A 15,719-nucleotide genomic window follows, 5' to 3' on the forward strand; every position below is an offset into this window, starting at 1 on the left:
AACAACAAGGTGCTATATATTGCAAGTTTTAAGACCCTACAGTGTTATTGTACCAATAACATCACGAATCGAAAAGACCCACAAAATAGTTCAAAAAGAAATAAATGATCCAAAAATTGACAAAATCAGAAAGACAACAGAAATACACCAATCGTCAAAAAGAGGTATCAGTTTATCCCCATCAGGGTCATCTGGAGCCTATCACAGCAACCACAGGGTGAGAGGGAGGGTACACCTTGGGTAAGGCTAACACAGAGAGGCAACAGTGCTAACCACCATGCTGCCAAAGAGACAAATCAACTTCAATAAAGTTAAATGCAACTGGCTAAAACAAAGCCCAAGTAATCCACCAGGAGATACAAAGTAAATACAAAGTGGTCAAAAAAGAGCTACAATGTCAACAACAGGCTACGAGTGGAAATCAGTCTGACCGCGGCCCATGCCCCCCCCCCCGTCCCTCTGCTTTCCTGTCTGTCTTCACTGTATGATCCGATAAAGCACAAAAATAAAACAAATACACACAATGTCCACCAAGAGACACACAAGAGATTAATTACACAACAACAAAAAAAGACACTGACAAGTTCACACAGCTGTTGTGTTTTTCTCAGGTTGTTGTGTTGCTCTGTGTAAATGTGTCGCTCTTACAGCCTAAAATGTTTTGGTTGGAGCTTCTCCTCTTCCTGCAGCCAGAGTTGAAAGGCCACAGCTAATGAATATTCTAACTTGACCCAGATTCTGTGATAAAGCCTTGTAGGTGCTTGAGGACAGCAGTTATTGCACGTCTTTGAAATATGAAGTTGTGTGCCGGGTGTGTATTTGTGTTGGTGTGCAGACAGGATTAATTTTCGGAGGAAGTCAAAGGTCACTGTAGATAAACGACGACAACTGCTGGAAACGGAGTAAGTGTATTTCTGCTGATGAGGCATTTTCTGGCCACATTAAATCAAGTTGTGTTCCAGGCCAGGGTTTGATGATCAATGAAATCATCTGAATCATTTGTTTTCACATTTCCTCGCCTTTCTCTTTTCTTTTCTTTTCTTTTTTCCCTTGCTGCGTACATGACTTTGTGCACATTCAGGTTTGCTCAGTAATACCACAGCATTGGTTCTGACTAATCTGATAGGAAGCAGATTGGATGGAGAGGATGTAAACTTTATTTGTGAGTGTTATCAGCCGCCATCAGGAGCAAACTCGTGTACATCACTGTATACTGATGCTACTGTTGTTTGAGAACCACATTATTCTAGGGCTTAACCTAGAATAAATAATGTCTTTAAGATCAAACTGACAATGAGCAGTTTGGGAACTACTCATGAGCAGAGATGGGCAGTAACGCGTTACTTGTAACTTGTTACTGTAATCTGATTACTTTTTCAGGTAACGAGTAAAGTAAGGGATTACTATTGCAAAAACTGTAATTAGATTACCGTTACTTTCCCGTAGGAACGCTGCGTTACTGCGTTACTAAAACCGTGAATTTTTTGCGAGAACATCTCATGACAGTGACATAAGCGAGTGCGACGTTCGTGACAACAGTGGATCATATATCGAGTGCGGGAGAGAGTATGAGTGTGCAGCGTTTAAAGCGTGGAAGTACTGACCTTACTTTGAGTTTGATTCCATAAAAAGTGACAAAAACATTAGTGTCCGCTGTGCGTGGGAAGAAAACTTCTTTTTACAGCGAAAAAAACCCCTAAACTTCCAAGCAAGCACCGAGTAGCTACCACGTAATGGGAAACTCACAGAGAAACTCGTGGATTCTTCCACTGACCGCTGCGGCACACCTGCACCAGGGTAAACCTCTGCCTACGCCACTCCTGCTTTACAGGTGAAAATAGAGCAACAGGACCACTAGTCTTTGATGTTATTTATTTTCTGCTGTGTTTTACTTGCATCTATTTGAAAGACTGAGTGTAAACACAAAATATATATATATATTTTATGTGCTGGAATGTGCAGAAAATAAGTTTAAATGTTAAACAAATTTCTTCCAGTCAGAGAATGTTGCATATAATTAAATTTTTGCTTGATGCATAAAGTTAAAAGATTAAAACTAATAAAACAAGTTTTAAAAAGAGACTTTTCCATTTGATTACATTTTGTATGATGGACTATGCAGAAAAAGTAGAATTGGGCTGAAAGAGCCATTGCTTTATCACCTATTCAGGTTGTAAATATTTTTTTTAAAAAGTAACTAAGTAACTAAGTAATTAATTACTTTTGAAAATAAGTAATCAGTAAAGTAACGGGATTACTTTTTGGGGAAGTAATCGGTAATTAGACTTGACAAGGGGAGACAGCAGACGGGGGAGAACGAGCAACTATGGAGCACAGACAGAAACCAAAAGAACAGAATTGATAAATAATATGAAAATCAAAGTTCAATAATAATGTAAAACTGAAAACTGTGGGTCGACAACCCAGGCACCCTATCAACCACTAAATGTGTCCACACTCCTGTCCAATCCTAACTGAGACAGGATTTAGAAGTATTTAAGTCAGAAGTTGGGTTATAAACCTTCCCGTCACATGTAGTGAGTCTGTTTGAAATGCCAATGGTCCCCATGGCTACTAATGTTTGGGTGCACAGAGGGGTACATAAAGTAGCTCATTGTACACACTTTCTGCCATAAAGTCAAAACAACGGCTTTTGAAGAGTAGTGAAAAATTTGACCCAGAAACAAAAACGAAGCCTTTTACCCTCCTAATGCTCATCTGGAGTACAGGCCTCCACACACAGTGTGAAAAAACAATGTGAAAAATTTCACATTTTTCAGATGTGAACTTGTCATGTAATGTATATACACACTGAAAGCTTTGTGTTCTTGTGAAAGATTTGCCCTCAAAAAGCAGCAGGGAGAATTTTATGGTTTGATCCAGGAACTGAATCTTTTCAGGAGGTTAGTGGGGCAGTTTGGGCTCACGTTGGCAGAGTTGGGACTACATCCGTGGACTCTGAAATCCTTTCAGAGAGCCGACGAACCAGGAGCAGGGTCTGGATGTGTGCCTGAGGTAACACAGTATTCTTTTAGTGTTTCCATATGATTGTATTTTCAGTCCCAGAGCCTATTTTAACCAGTTCACACTGTGTTCACAATGCATTGTGAAATGCAGTGATTAATTTGTCAAAGCTGTTGTTTTGCATACAAAAAAAGTTTGAGCCCGTCCCCAAAAATAAATGTTAAATTATGTGGTTGCTGTGAACATTAAGAATAGGTGAGTCTGAAAAATATTTTGAACACCAGAAATATTCATGTAAATCTTAGGCATCCAGTATAAAGAGTACATACGGCCTTGTAATTTTCTGAAAATGCAGCTTTTCTGTTGTTCCAATGTTAGTAATCACTGTAAAAAAAAAAAAAAATGAATAAAGCTAAATAAGCCGAACTCTACTTATGCTAGGTGGGGGTTAAAAGGATCTTACTGTAAAACATCCACGATAATGGAGTTGAATGAATATGGTTAATTCTCTCAATGAAATATTTTAAGATTGGTTGGATACGTTCAGACAAGCGGAGAGACGGTGGAGTCTGAGTGGCAGTTGGGAATGTGGCAGGAGGACCGTGAGTGCCCAGGAAAAACTGTTTAAAAATGTCAGCTATCAATGGTTGTCACTATGGTAACTACATTCATTTTTATATACAGTCTATGCTCTGATGCACACAAAGCCACCAGAGTTTCACCACAATCTCAAACAAACAGGAGGCAAGTTAAATGACAATACAGACGTCCGGGTGTAAATTTTGCTTGTAAAGAACCAATCTGAATACTCTGAATTTCCCCACGGCTGGATGTGGAAAGGTGACTTCTCTCTAAAAGGAGTCAGTTTTCTCCTTTCGCTTTTAATAAGCTGTCAAGGTTGTTGCACTCTTTATTTTAAACTGTTCTCTGGTAGATTAAGGACAAACTGCTGTCAGTCTCAATCACAAAGACACTATTTCCCACTTTAACACCACAGCATCATTTTTGCCCTTCAGGAAGTAGCTGGAGGTAAAACAACAATTTAAAACTGATATCTCATTGCTGAAGATGGTAGCGGCACTTTTTCTTCCAGTGTTCATGAAAATAAATGTGAACAGGACGGAGTAATGACATTGTCCACTGCTCTTAAATCCCTGAGGTACTCCTGCTTCAGAATGACTGTTTTTCCTCAGCCCCATTAGTTTTTCAGCTTTACAACAGTATTATTGTCTGTCTGAAGAAAGGTTTGTGTAAACCATGGGTGCATTCCCCCCGAAAAAAACAAAGATAGCAGAAACAGACGTATCTGGTATAAAAACCTGCTGTTTGAACTTTGTCCAGAACATAAAATCTGAAAAACCAAAACCAAACATCTACATGGTTTTAAAGGCTTCTTTATACGCCCTTAGGTGACTGCAAGGACTGAACAAGGAGAGTCAGGGCTGTGTGCACACCTCCACAGGCTGTGCTGGACAGTGATTGACTGTCCTGTTGTGTTGTGTGCATGTGTGATGGTAGACGACCAGATGGCTGATGGGAGGACTTGACATTAGAGGTGAACTGTTCCTGCGCTGAATGAAAAAATATGCATAGCACACACACATTTGTACCTATAATTTTGAAGTTTGATTTTAAACATTTACTTGCAGCACAAACGCTCAGAGAACCACCACAATGCTTTTTCCCTCCGCCATGATGAACCCAGCCACACCGAGTGTTTCACGTCTTTGTGTTATGATGGATCAACACATACACAGGAAAACTCAAGAAAAGCACAGTTTACACTATGATTTCATCTGTCATAGAAGTTGTTTTACTGAGCCATCCATCCACCCTGACTTCCTCTAGCCTGACACTATTTGTTTTAGAAGACAGTCCTGAGAAACTCACACATTGTGAAGGTGAAACAATTTTAAATAATTACAGTTTGATCAACAGAAAAAAGGCTGGTTTCCAAGCAGATATATATATAAAAAAAATACAGTATTGTGCAAAAGTTTTAGGCAGGTGTGAAAAATGCTGTAAACAAAGAACGCTTTCAGAAATATAAATGATTGTTTATTGGCCCCAAATGTATTCTGGACAACCACCCCAAACACCCAGCCAATGTCATTAAGAACTATCTTCAGTGTAAAGAAGAAGAAGAAGTACTGGTTCAGTTCAACTTTAAAGTGTTAAAAGAAAAAACATCTTAAAAAAGCAGGTTACCTTTGTAAATTATTATAATAAAATTATTTAAGCTCTCACAAACATTTTGTAATCTAGGCTGAATATTCTAAAAATGTCGTAAATCCACCTCAACCCTTTCCTGTCACTACTGATATACACATACACACTAGTGTACACACACGTACACACACGACACAGTCACTGCAGTGACCTCGTCCAGATGGGCAACGCGAGCCTATCAGAGGGTCGAGTCACTGTGGCCCCAGAGCGTCTCCAACCACCACCCCGTCACTCCCACAGCCCTCTGGAGGAAGCTAGAGTATGAAGAGCTGTTGCAGCTTTGCATCATTCTGCTGCTGAGTGTCCACATTTACCCCAAAATAATGAGCCTCACTTTATGTTTGATGACACACTGAAATGCCTGTGGAAACTCAAAGGCCATTTCTTTCTTGGTTGTTATGGGTGTTCACTGTTCTTTGTGAGCCTCAAACCTCCATGGCAGCAGCAGATGTAATTATAAACAAATTTATAGACTGTCAATTACCTCATGGTTGAAGGGCTGACAATGCAGTTAGGGAGGGGAAAAATTGTGGACCACCATCAAACTTTGGGTTTACTCACATTTAAAAAAAAAATGAACCTATATTCTTACTGAGATAAAAATTCAGTTCCTAGATCAGCCTAAATTCATTCTAACTAAAAAGTAAATACAAAGTTAACGTGACCGGACACAGCAGGGTGGTGAATGAGTTCAGGCTTCGGTGGAACAGTTAAAGCCAGAATAGTAAAGGTATAGGATATGCTTTCAGGTTATAGTGTCATGGTTAATAAGTCAGTATTGTACAGAAATGTACAACTAGTTGTAGGAAAGCCACCGCCGTAGACAGACTCCCGCAGAAGTGATCTGTAGGGGATGGTGGATCTGTCACATCAGCTTCATAAATGTGGATGTGTATTTCAGCTTTGGGAAACTATAGGAGGTAAACATTTGATTTGGGTTTGTTTTTTCATTTTATTGGCAAAGTATGAAACTTTCCCAAACACACTCTGTTCTCTCTAACATTCTGTGGAGTGACGTCTATGGGAAGAACAAAAATTCCCAGCAAAAATCCACAAGATGAGATACTTACACTTGCTCTTGCATCGACAGTGAGCTAATAGTCTCTCATTCTACTTTCATTAGCAACAATAGCTACCACAATGCTGTGCACAACACAGACTCCAATGCAAAAACCACCAGAGACAAAAACATGAGATTGGAAAATCTGGATCTGTTCATTTGAAAAAAGGGGAAAAGCAACACTTTATCTCTGTTGTGTCTTTCAGGTTTGTCGGCAGCTGTGAAGAAGACACACTCATGTGAGTTCTGTTTTTGCATCACTGTGTATTGGTTGGTAAAACTGTTTTATCTAGAAGTTGTATTAATAACACGAATGCTCCTCGTTTTTAGGCACACTGGAGAGTGTTGAAGAATAGGTGAGACTAATCAGTAAGAACAAGACAGCAAATGTAAAACTAAATCCAAAGCATGAGGGCCAAAAGACTATCAAAATTTTTGCATGAATAGATTTCCTTTGTTTGCAATCTGGCCGCTGTCCCCTGAACTAAGATTCTGAGGGTAGGTGGTCTAAGTCGATTCACTCGATGAGTTTTTAATGAAGTTTCCATTCACTGTGGAACACTGAACGTGTTTCCCCCACAACATTATAAGCAGTTTTTACTGTAAAACATGCAAGCACTGTGAGAGTGAAGGATAGATGAGGACAAATGTGTGACAGGGGACTTCTGCTAGAGTGGAGTCTCTCTCATTAGAGCTGATAAGGCTGGATAATGAATGTGAGATCCTCCTGCAGTCGTCTGTGCGTGGGACTGTCGGAGGGAGGAACGCTGATCCTCCAGGCGCTGCCCAAACAGCTCCTAACATGCTGCTGTGAATCTACTGACTGGGCCTGATGAGGGGAGGTGGAGAGCTCCGACATCGGCTGAGCGGCTTTTCCAAGCATAAATCATTCCCGTGTTCTGCCAATTTGGAGGAAGAATGAAACTCCTGCTGCACCTCAGTTTCCTCTCTCTGCTGGCAGGAGACACTCTCGCCTACAGCACTCTGATATTTACTCAGCATGGCTGTTTTCAGGAAGCTTAATCGTTTTCACTGATGCTCCACAGCTCAGTTGGGATTTGTTTTATGAAGCTGAGTGGGATGGTGGGTGAGGTGCCCTGTAAATATATCTTTAGCTTTATTTTATGAGGGAGGTTCTCTGTCACTGCACAGATTTGCTGAGACAACATGAGAGGAGGAGAGACACTTAAACACCACACTGCTGTGTTAGAGGGGATATTGCTGCAGGTCAACTGGAGGCATTTTGTAAAGTTCCTATAAGCTATGACCTAAAGGTAGGTGCTTTGTGAGACTTACTCATAGGTTCAGGTTGTTATTTCGAACTGTGTAAGTGGTTAGTGCTTGAAAAAGGGAAATCCTACAACGATCAGAGTGCTATCCAAAATAGTTTCCTCAGGCACTGATATTCTGTAGGAGTTTGAAGATTGGTCTTAGCTGAATGATTAGATGGAACGGACTGTTGTGGTACTTTTCACCACTGAGTGCCTACAGCACTTCTACGTTACAAGCCACATTTACCCATTTATACATGGAGCATCTCGCTCATGGATATTTCAACATGCAACTGTGGAACTCCCCTTTCTGTCAGTGGAAATGAAGTTTAACTCAACAATGTATCCCTATGAACATATTGGAGATAATTTATCTGAATTTTAGGAGAGGGACCAAACCTCTATACATGCCCCTACCGGTTCTCTATCTTTATTTCATTGGATTCTCTTTCAGGCAATCCAAGAAACCAAAACTCTCTGAACAACATGTCAGGTGCTTCAGAGAGACCAAACTCCACCGGTCATCCTTGGGAACCTCATAGCACTTTTTCTCACCGCTCGGCAATCCGGTTGGCTACATCCATCTTTCCGTACATCAGAACTCCTCTCTTCACTCCATCCAGATATAAAGTGACTTTTACCCAAAAAGCCGACACATGTCAACGCTGACTCAGACAGCATGCCGTTCCTATGTTCCAGGAAGGTCTCATAAAAGTATTCTTCTGATGAGGATCAAGACTGGACTGTAGCTCGGATACTAAAAGAGAGAGGCATTTTTTTTCATTGTTGTTCTACCTTTGTAGCTTCTTAACACTCACATATCTAAAAGTCAGTTGACCAGAAGCAAATATAAAACTTCCAACAGCAGCTGCTGTGCGCCTTGCAGCTTGACCCACCCACCAGCACCATGTAGCATAGACAAGCTCTGGTAACAGAAAAAGAAGCATCCCATCACTGTTCCATGCAGCCGCCCCCTACCACAATTTCATGCGCTGCTGGAAATCAGTCACTACTTCCATGCTCTGCTGCCCCTCCATTGCTGTTTATCTTGGATAGGCACTAGGAAGCCAGTTTTTCTGTTTTCTATCCCTGCTTCGCCAAAGTGGAGAAGCAAACCTTTCCATCGCTGGGATGGCAGTTTTGCTGTTTTCAATGCCTGCTTCACAAAGTGCAGAACCAACACTTTTGGCACTGGGATGCCAGGTGCTGTCTTCTCTATCCCTTGTTCACAAAATGCAGAAGCAAGTTTTTCAACCACTGGGATGCCACCTCCTCTCTTCTCTATGCTTCATTATCAAAATGTAGCAGCAAACCTTTCTGGCACCGGGTTGCCAGCTTCTCTACAACCTATCCTATCTATTATTTGCAAAAAACAACAATAAACATTACTGGCACCGGGTTGCCAGTTTACTGCTCTACTATCCCTTCTCTGCAATATGCAACAGCAAACTTTTCTGGCACTGGGATGCCAGTTTTTCACCATACGTAGTAGTATGAAGGTAGGTCCTTCATATTTTCCAGAGCTGTCCACCGGACCAGATTGGAGTCTTTGGTGGTCCATTTTTGGTGTGGTCTATGTCCTGTTTTGGTTTGGTAAATGTCTTTGCTCATGGGTTCCTCTCTTGATGGTTTCCACCTTTGTCTTGTCTCCATTGGTGTCTGTTTTCCCTCCTTTGTGATTGCCTGTCCCTCCCTCATTGCTTTCATTTGTGGACAGTGTGCCCTGGGTGTGTCAATAGGTATGTTTCTCCCATTGTCTAATGGCCATTCATCTGTTTTTCCTCCCATGCTAACAGTGTATGTATCTGAGTTCATCCTCTTCTGCTTAGTTTGGTTTTGTATGTTTCTCATATGGACTCTGGGTTTTTAACTTGTGTTGCTTAATTTAATAATCTTCCTTTTAAAGACTTTAGGAACTTCTTTGAAAAAAAGTGCTGAGCAGAATTTTGGATACACAATCCATCCATTGCCTGAAAATGTTCAAAAGAGCTTATTTGTGATATCTTCAAAGGCATGGCTTTTTTTTTTCTAGTACCCCCTTAAATGTTCAGTGGTGTTGAAGTTGGGTAACTGTGTATGAAAGTCTATGACTAGCAGGACTCCTTGGTCGTCTTTGGTCTTCAAGTAGTTCTCAGATCTTTGAGGTTTGTTTTGGCTCATTATCTGGCTGTAGTATGAATTTTTCTCCATAAAGATGAAAACTGTTGGTGGTTATCCAAAGCTAAAAGTGAAGGTGGACCTTTCATAACAGTTAATTGGAGTAATAGGTTCTTATTTTTGACAATTCTGCATCTGATTATCTGAACAAGCCTTTAATAATAACAATAAAATGATAATAATTAATAAACTTTTACAAGGGTGATGCATTTCAGAAACTCCATTTCTATATTTATGCGATGGGAAAAACAGATCTTTTACACTGTTTTCCTTGTCCCTTCATCTCCTTGCTTGGCATCAGACTGTGTGCTCTGTTAATGTTTGTAACTGTTCCCGACATCTCTGTAGGGTTATATCCAAACCTGTTGCTTTGGCATTAAAGTGCTTGACATGGGTTTGCCGTCACCCCGCCGAGTGGGCGGGTAGCATGGTCGCCAATATTTGGGAACATGATTAGAATTAGAATTGGAATTAGAATTCAACTTTATTGTCATTGCACATGCACAGGTACAAGGCAACGAAATGCAGTTTGCATCTATCCAGAAGTGCTTTAGTGATATAGATATATTACAATATATATTAGCAATAATATAGATATGTGAGTATATTACAGAAATGGGTCTATTATGTTATAATGTACACGGTATGAAGTATGTTGTGAATATTCTATAACTATAAGTATGTACAGGCTGTAGTGAGTACAAGCTATGTACAGGCTATGAACAGGATATAAATATGAAAAACTATACAGAATATGAAATAAATAACTTTACAGAATCTGAGATATACAGCTATACAGAAATGGGAACTATGCAAGTTGTAAACAGTTGTAGGATTAAAGATTATCGAATGTACAGAATGATTATTTACACAGAGCTATATAGTAGTGCAGTTAAGATAAGTGAGGGTGTAGATAGTTTCTACAGAGGCTATATAAAGTGCTAGTGGTTGTGAGTGGTGGTTCAGTCCATGTTATTATTGTGTGTTTGAGGGTACAGTTGTCCATTGTGGGTGTGTGTATGTTCAGTCCATGAGTTTAACGTGGGTCAGATGTCAGGAGGCAGAGTTCAGGAGTCTGACAGCTGTGGGGAAGAAGCTGTTCCGGTACCTGGTGGTCTTAGTCCGGAGGCTCCTGTGGCGCCTCCCAGAGGGCAGGAGGGTGAAGAGTCCATGTGATGGGTGACTGGGGTCTTTGATGATTTTCCCAGCCCTTTTCAGACACCACTTCCTGTAGATGTCTTTTATGGCAGGAAGTGGTGCTCCGGCGATGCGCTGGGCAGTTTTCACGACCCTCTGCAACGCCTTCCGGTCCGAGGCAGAGCAGTTCCCGTACCAGACTGTTATACAGTTGGTCAGGATGCTCTCGATGGTGCAGTGATAGAAGTTCACCAGGATGTCTGAGGACAGGTGGTTCTTCCTCAGAGTCCTCAAGAAGAAGAGGCGCTGGTGAGCCTTCTTGACCAGCTTGGAGCAGTTGGTCGTCCAGGTGAGATCCTCGGAGATGTGAACTCCCAGGAACTTGAAGCTGCTCACACGCTCCACAGCCGTCCCCTTAATGTGGATGGGTGGATGTGGGTCAGCATTCCTCCTGTAGTCCATGATGAGCTCCTTGGTCTTCTCGGTGTTAAGCAGCAGGTTGTTTCTGTCGCACCACTCAGCCAGACGATCCACCTCCTCCCTGTAGGCGGCCTCATCGTGGTGTCATCTGCAAACTTAATGATGGTGTTGGAACCATCAGCAGGTCTGCAGTCGTGGGTGAAGAGAGAGTAGAGGAAAGGGCTCATCACACAGCCTTGTGGTACACGGTTCATTGTGATTGTAGATGAGCAGCGGTTATCCAGCCGGACATGTTGGGGGCGGTTGGTCAGGAAGTCCAGTAACCATTTGCAGATGAGGGAACTGATACCCAGGTCTGTCAGTTTCCTGATGAGTTGTGAGGGGTGGGTTGTATTGAATGCTGAACTGAAGTCTATAAAAAGCATCTGGCGTAGGTGTTGTTATTGTCCAGGTGTGAGAGGACAGAGTGCAGTGCGATGGAGACTGCATCCTCTGTGCTCCTGTTCTGGCGGTATGTGAATTGGTGGGGGTCCAGGGTGGGGGGGAGACAGGATTTGAAGTGTGCTAGGACCAGCTGCTCTAAGCACTTAGATGATCACTGGAGATTGAGACAACGTAGGAAAAACTGATTCTAACTCATCCGAGGATTTACAAGATATTTAGAAGACTTGATGGTTAGAGGTTTTAGTTTTCTGAAAACCTGTGAACATGATAACTTAAGAGACCTCCTAAGATTTTGAAATTGAGAACATAATGTTTGAATCTCAGGAGATCAAATTTTATGAAAATCTTGTGAATGTGAGGCAGAACTAGCAATAACTTAATTAAGAAAATCTCAACATTCATGTCAGTTTTATTGTGAATGTGTGTGTAATCTATGAACCAGTTTTTGCCATATAAGACATGCTAGTCCTTTGTTCTCTGCACTCCAAACCCGGGTTTGGTGGATATCTTTAGACTCGTGCTGCTGGAGGCCTGGATGTAACTGGCTGACAGATTTCTGCTGAAGCTGCGTCTCTCAGCGGTTTCTTGCTGCGTCGTCCTCTGTTATCTTCCTCTTTGCTTAGTTTTTGCTGTTCGTTCTGTCTGTCTTTGCATTGTGCTCTCTTCCTTCCTTTTCATGTCTCTCCTACCTCTTGTTTCTTTGAACTGTTTGTTTTGTCAACCACAGCGATGGAGGGCAGCAGCACGACACCACATGACTGTGTGCTTTTTTTCTTTGTCACATTCCTCTGCGTCTCTCCTGAAAGGGAAAAGTGTTTTTTTTTCAGTACAGCAATACAACTCTAAATCCAACTCCAACTGAACACGAACTCCACCATTTTTTCTGCTAATCACTTTCAGGGCTTTTGTGCCTTTATTGTCATTTTCTTATTTTATTTTTACGTTTTTTCTTTGTGTTATTTCCTGTCTCTATTATGTCATTTTTCACATGGTTGTGGACAATTAAGTCATTTTTTTTTTATGTCTGTTTGTTTCAAATGCAAAACTGTGATTGGGTGTTGTTTTGTGTTTATTTGACATAATCTTGCTATTTTTAGGCATTATTGTGCATCTCATTTGTCTCTTTGTGATGTATCTGTGTCTGCACCGCTGCAGATCTCATGCCAGGGTTTCATTACCAAAAACTATCTGAACTAATTGACCTGCGACATGACAGTTTTTTTTTTCTTTTTAAATTATGGGGCACAGTGATAGTGAAGAATGTTGTTTTCTTCAATTTGACCTAACAATAGCAGTGCCATCTCGCTGCTATAATGACCAAAATGCAAAGATAGCACAATAATGAGAAAGCCTGTTTAATAACTTATTGTCACAGAGAGAACCAGTCAAACATCTTTGGCATGTGGTAAAAAGTGAAACTGGCAGCATTAATCTGCAGCTGACAAATTGGTAGAAATGATGCACCACGGTTATGTTGACATCTCAAAGAAAACTTTCCAACGTCTCAGTTAGAGTCGAGGCTGTTTGAGAGGAAAGAGAAACCCCATTTCATTTTAGCTGTTGCTTTTAAGAGATCTGATAAACTTCCCGTCTAAATGAAACCTTCTGCCTCACCAGGAAGCCAAATGGAGGAAAATACATAACTATAAATAAAAGAAACCAAAAAATGTTCTTATTTTTATTTTATTTTATTTATGTGTAAGAGACTGCTGCATTTTGTAGTAATTTTGTGTTCATGCTGATTTGTGTGTGTGAGGTGGAGAGGAGGGGAATGATGCAACACCAAAAATGACTTAAAAATACAGTCGGTGTAGAATATGGCTTCCTTCTGCAGAGTGTTTCTCGAGTGTTTGTTTCCATACACTCTCCTGTTTAAATGTCCAACTGTACAGCATTAACAAGCATGTTTGTACTGCAACAAATTTTGGAATCGTTGACGTTGGAATCAGTCTGGATTACCTCACTGACGTTACTGTTTAGTATCTTAGATTGCAACATTATAATTATAATATTGATCAGGACCATAATGCCATTACTTTACCAGCGAATAACTGGTAAGGTCAAATAAAAACTGTTCTAAAAGTATGACTGGAGGCATTTAAAAGCATCTCTTCTTGAGATTTTATTTTTTCTTTGCTGGATCAGCACCTCACAGGTGGTACAGCACTACTAGGCTGCCTGACTACGGTCTACCTGATATTGCTGGTGTTGTTCATGCGTCATCATAATGTTTGTCCAGGATCAACATTGCAACTGGCCTCTCACCTTGTTGCGATGCCATATCTTTGGAATGTGGAAGAAGGAGGAAAAAAATGTCTTTGTTTATGTAAAACGCTCTTCTGGAACAAGTGCTCAGCATTTCAGGGTTTAAAAAATAATTATTATTAGGTATTATCAAGTTATGTTTGCTATTAACCAAATTTAGGTTACTCATGTTCTTTTGCTAGTAATAGTTTTTCATAGCATTAGCTAACTTCTTGGCTAATGCTAACTGCTTATACAATGTGATTGGTCAGTTGCAATGTTGATCCTGGACAAACATCATGATGATGATGTAAGAACAACACCAAAAGTTGACTGACATGAATGTTGCAGATTGGTCATTTTGTTGATTTTGTGTCCCTCTGTGGTACTTTGTGTTTCTTTGGTGTCATTCTGTGTTCCTTCTCATCAGTGGTTCATATTTTTGTGTTGGGTTTTTTTTGTTGTTGTGTGGTTTTATATAATTTTGAGATTGTGCGCTCACGGTGTTTTAAAAGTGTCCTCTCATTGGCTGACAGCTGTGTCAATAAGAGGTGCAGGTAAGTGATGGGGCGGGGCCAGAACGATGACGTTGCAGTCACATGTATCCTCATGCTGTGCCGAGCAGCCGGAGGATGACAGTGCTGATAGAGCTGCCGCTGGTCTCACACAGGGAGCTGTGTTACTGTTTTCTCCACGAGCCTGGATTATAACTATGTATTTTGTCATTACTGCCATGAAAGGTGAGTGTAAAAGGTGTGTGTGTGTGTCATTTTACTTTGGGTTTAGAGTTTTCTTTCAGCGCTTCAACATGATTGTTGGTCCACGGAGAAGCTCCACTCTGCTTTTTGTTTTGTATGGTTTCCCTGGTTTGTGTGCGCTCATCCTCACCGAGCTGTCAGCGCTACTCTACATGTGTTGTTGTGTCTGATAACTGTTGGAGCGCAGAAACACGACACCCTCACTGATCGTGGAAATGCTATTTTGGGAAATGTGAGTCAAGTTAGTGGGACTTTAAAGTATGGGAGGTGGAGGATGAGGCGGACAGCAGACGGGGTGTCTGTGAAAGTTGACGATACGGTCTTGAGATGCGCTCCGTGTAAATGAAAGTTGTGGGGACGAGGATTAACTATTTCTTTTTTAAAGCTTGTGGCATTGCTCCAGGTTTCGTCATGTGCTTTTGTGTGTGGAGCTCTTTGCTCCACATCGAAATGGAAAAGAAAATCGAGGTGTGGGCAGGGGCGGACTACAAGACGGTGTGTTCCTGGGCAGTCGCGCATAAAAGCCCCCCAAACCAACTTAGACTTGCTGAATGTGCACGTTCTCCTCAGTTAGATAAAAATGGGACAGAGTTAAAAAGCTCCACTACATTTGTGGCTCTGTCTCATGACCAAAGCCCAAGTTTATGTATGCAGTATACATTCTGAAACATTTGGACGGCTGATGAGCATGCTGGGAAATCCACTGCTTGTATTTCCTTTGTGTTTTTGTCAAGAACTGAAAGGCTGTTCCGACTTATATGTTGAAAATATGCAGTCATATGTATGTATGTATGTGTGGACTTGTGTGTGGTTGATTTATATAGAAATTAGTCCAGTGGAAACAGTTATTGATTGAGTAACTCTATGAATGAGTGTGCTTGTTTGGTACAATCCCCTGTCCACTCAGCCTGTGAGGACCTGTGGTTCATGGGCTTCTCTCATTTGTTCCATGCTTACAGACTTTACACTTGTCTTCAGGTTACAATAGCAAGGCTCAATCTGTAGCTGAGTAGTCGATTCATTGTGAGCTTGTAG

At 41.1% G+C, this 15,719-nt stretch overlaps 1 protein-coding gene across 2 annotated transcripts in view; it reads left to right on the forward strand.

The window, feature by feature from the left end:
- Nucleotides 1-15,719, forward strand: part of LOC146583786 (nuclear receptor ROR-alpha A-like) — a 175,467-nt gene that overhangs the window by 97,783 nt on the left and 61,965 nt on the right. Inside the window, exon 2 of one of the 2 annotated variants that reach the window (XM_085277493.1) lies at nucleotides 6,460-6,492. In XM_085277493.1, coding sequence (XP_085133619.1) covers nucleotides 6,460-6,492 — 33 coding nt within the window. Of the gene's footprint in view, nucleotides 1-6,459; nucleotides 6,493-14,378; nucleotides 14,667-15,719 lie in introns of those variants that run through there. The other variant, XM_085277501.1, reaches the window with a different exon arrangement.

This window comes from Mchenga conophoros, linkage group LG1 (assembly GCF_057382185.1).
Source record: "Mchenga conophoros isolate Kocher_MC1m ecotype Shallow Benthic linkage group LG1, M_conophoros_male_GT1.1, whole genome shotgun sequence".
NCBI lineage: Eukaryota > Metazoa > Chordata > Actinopteri > Cichliformes > Cichlidae > Mchenga > Mchenga conophoros.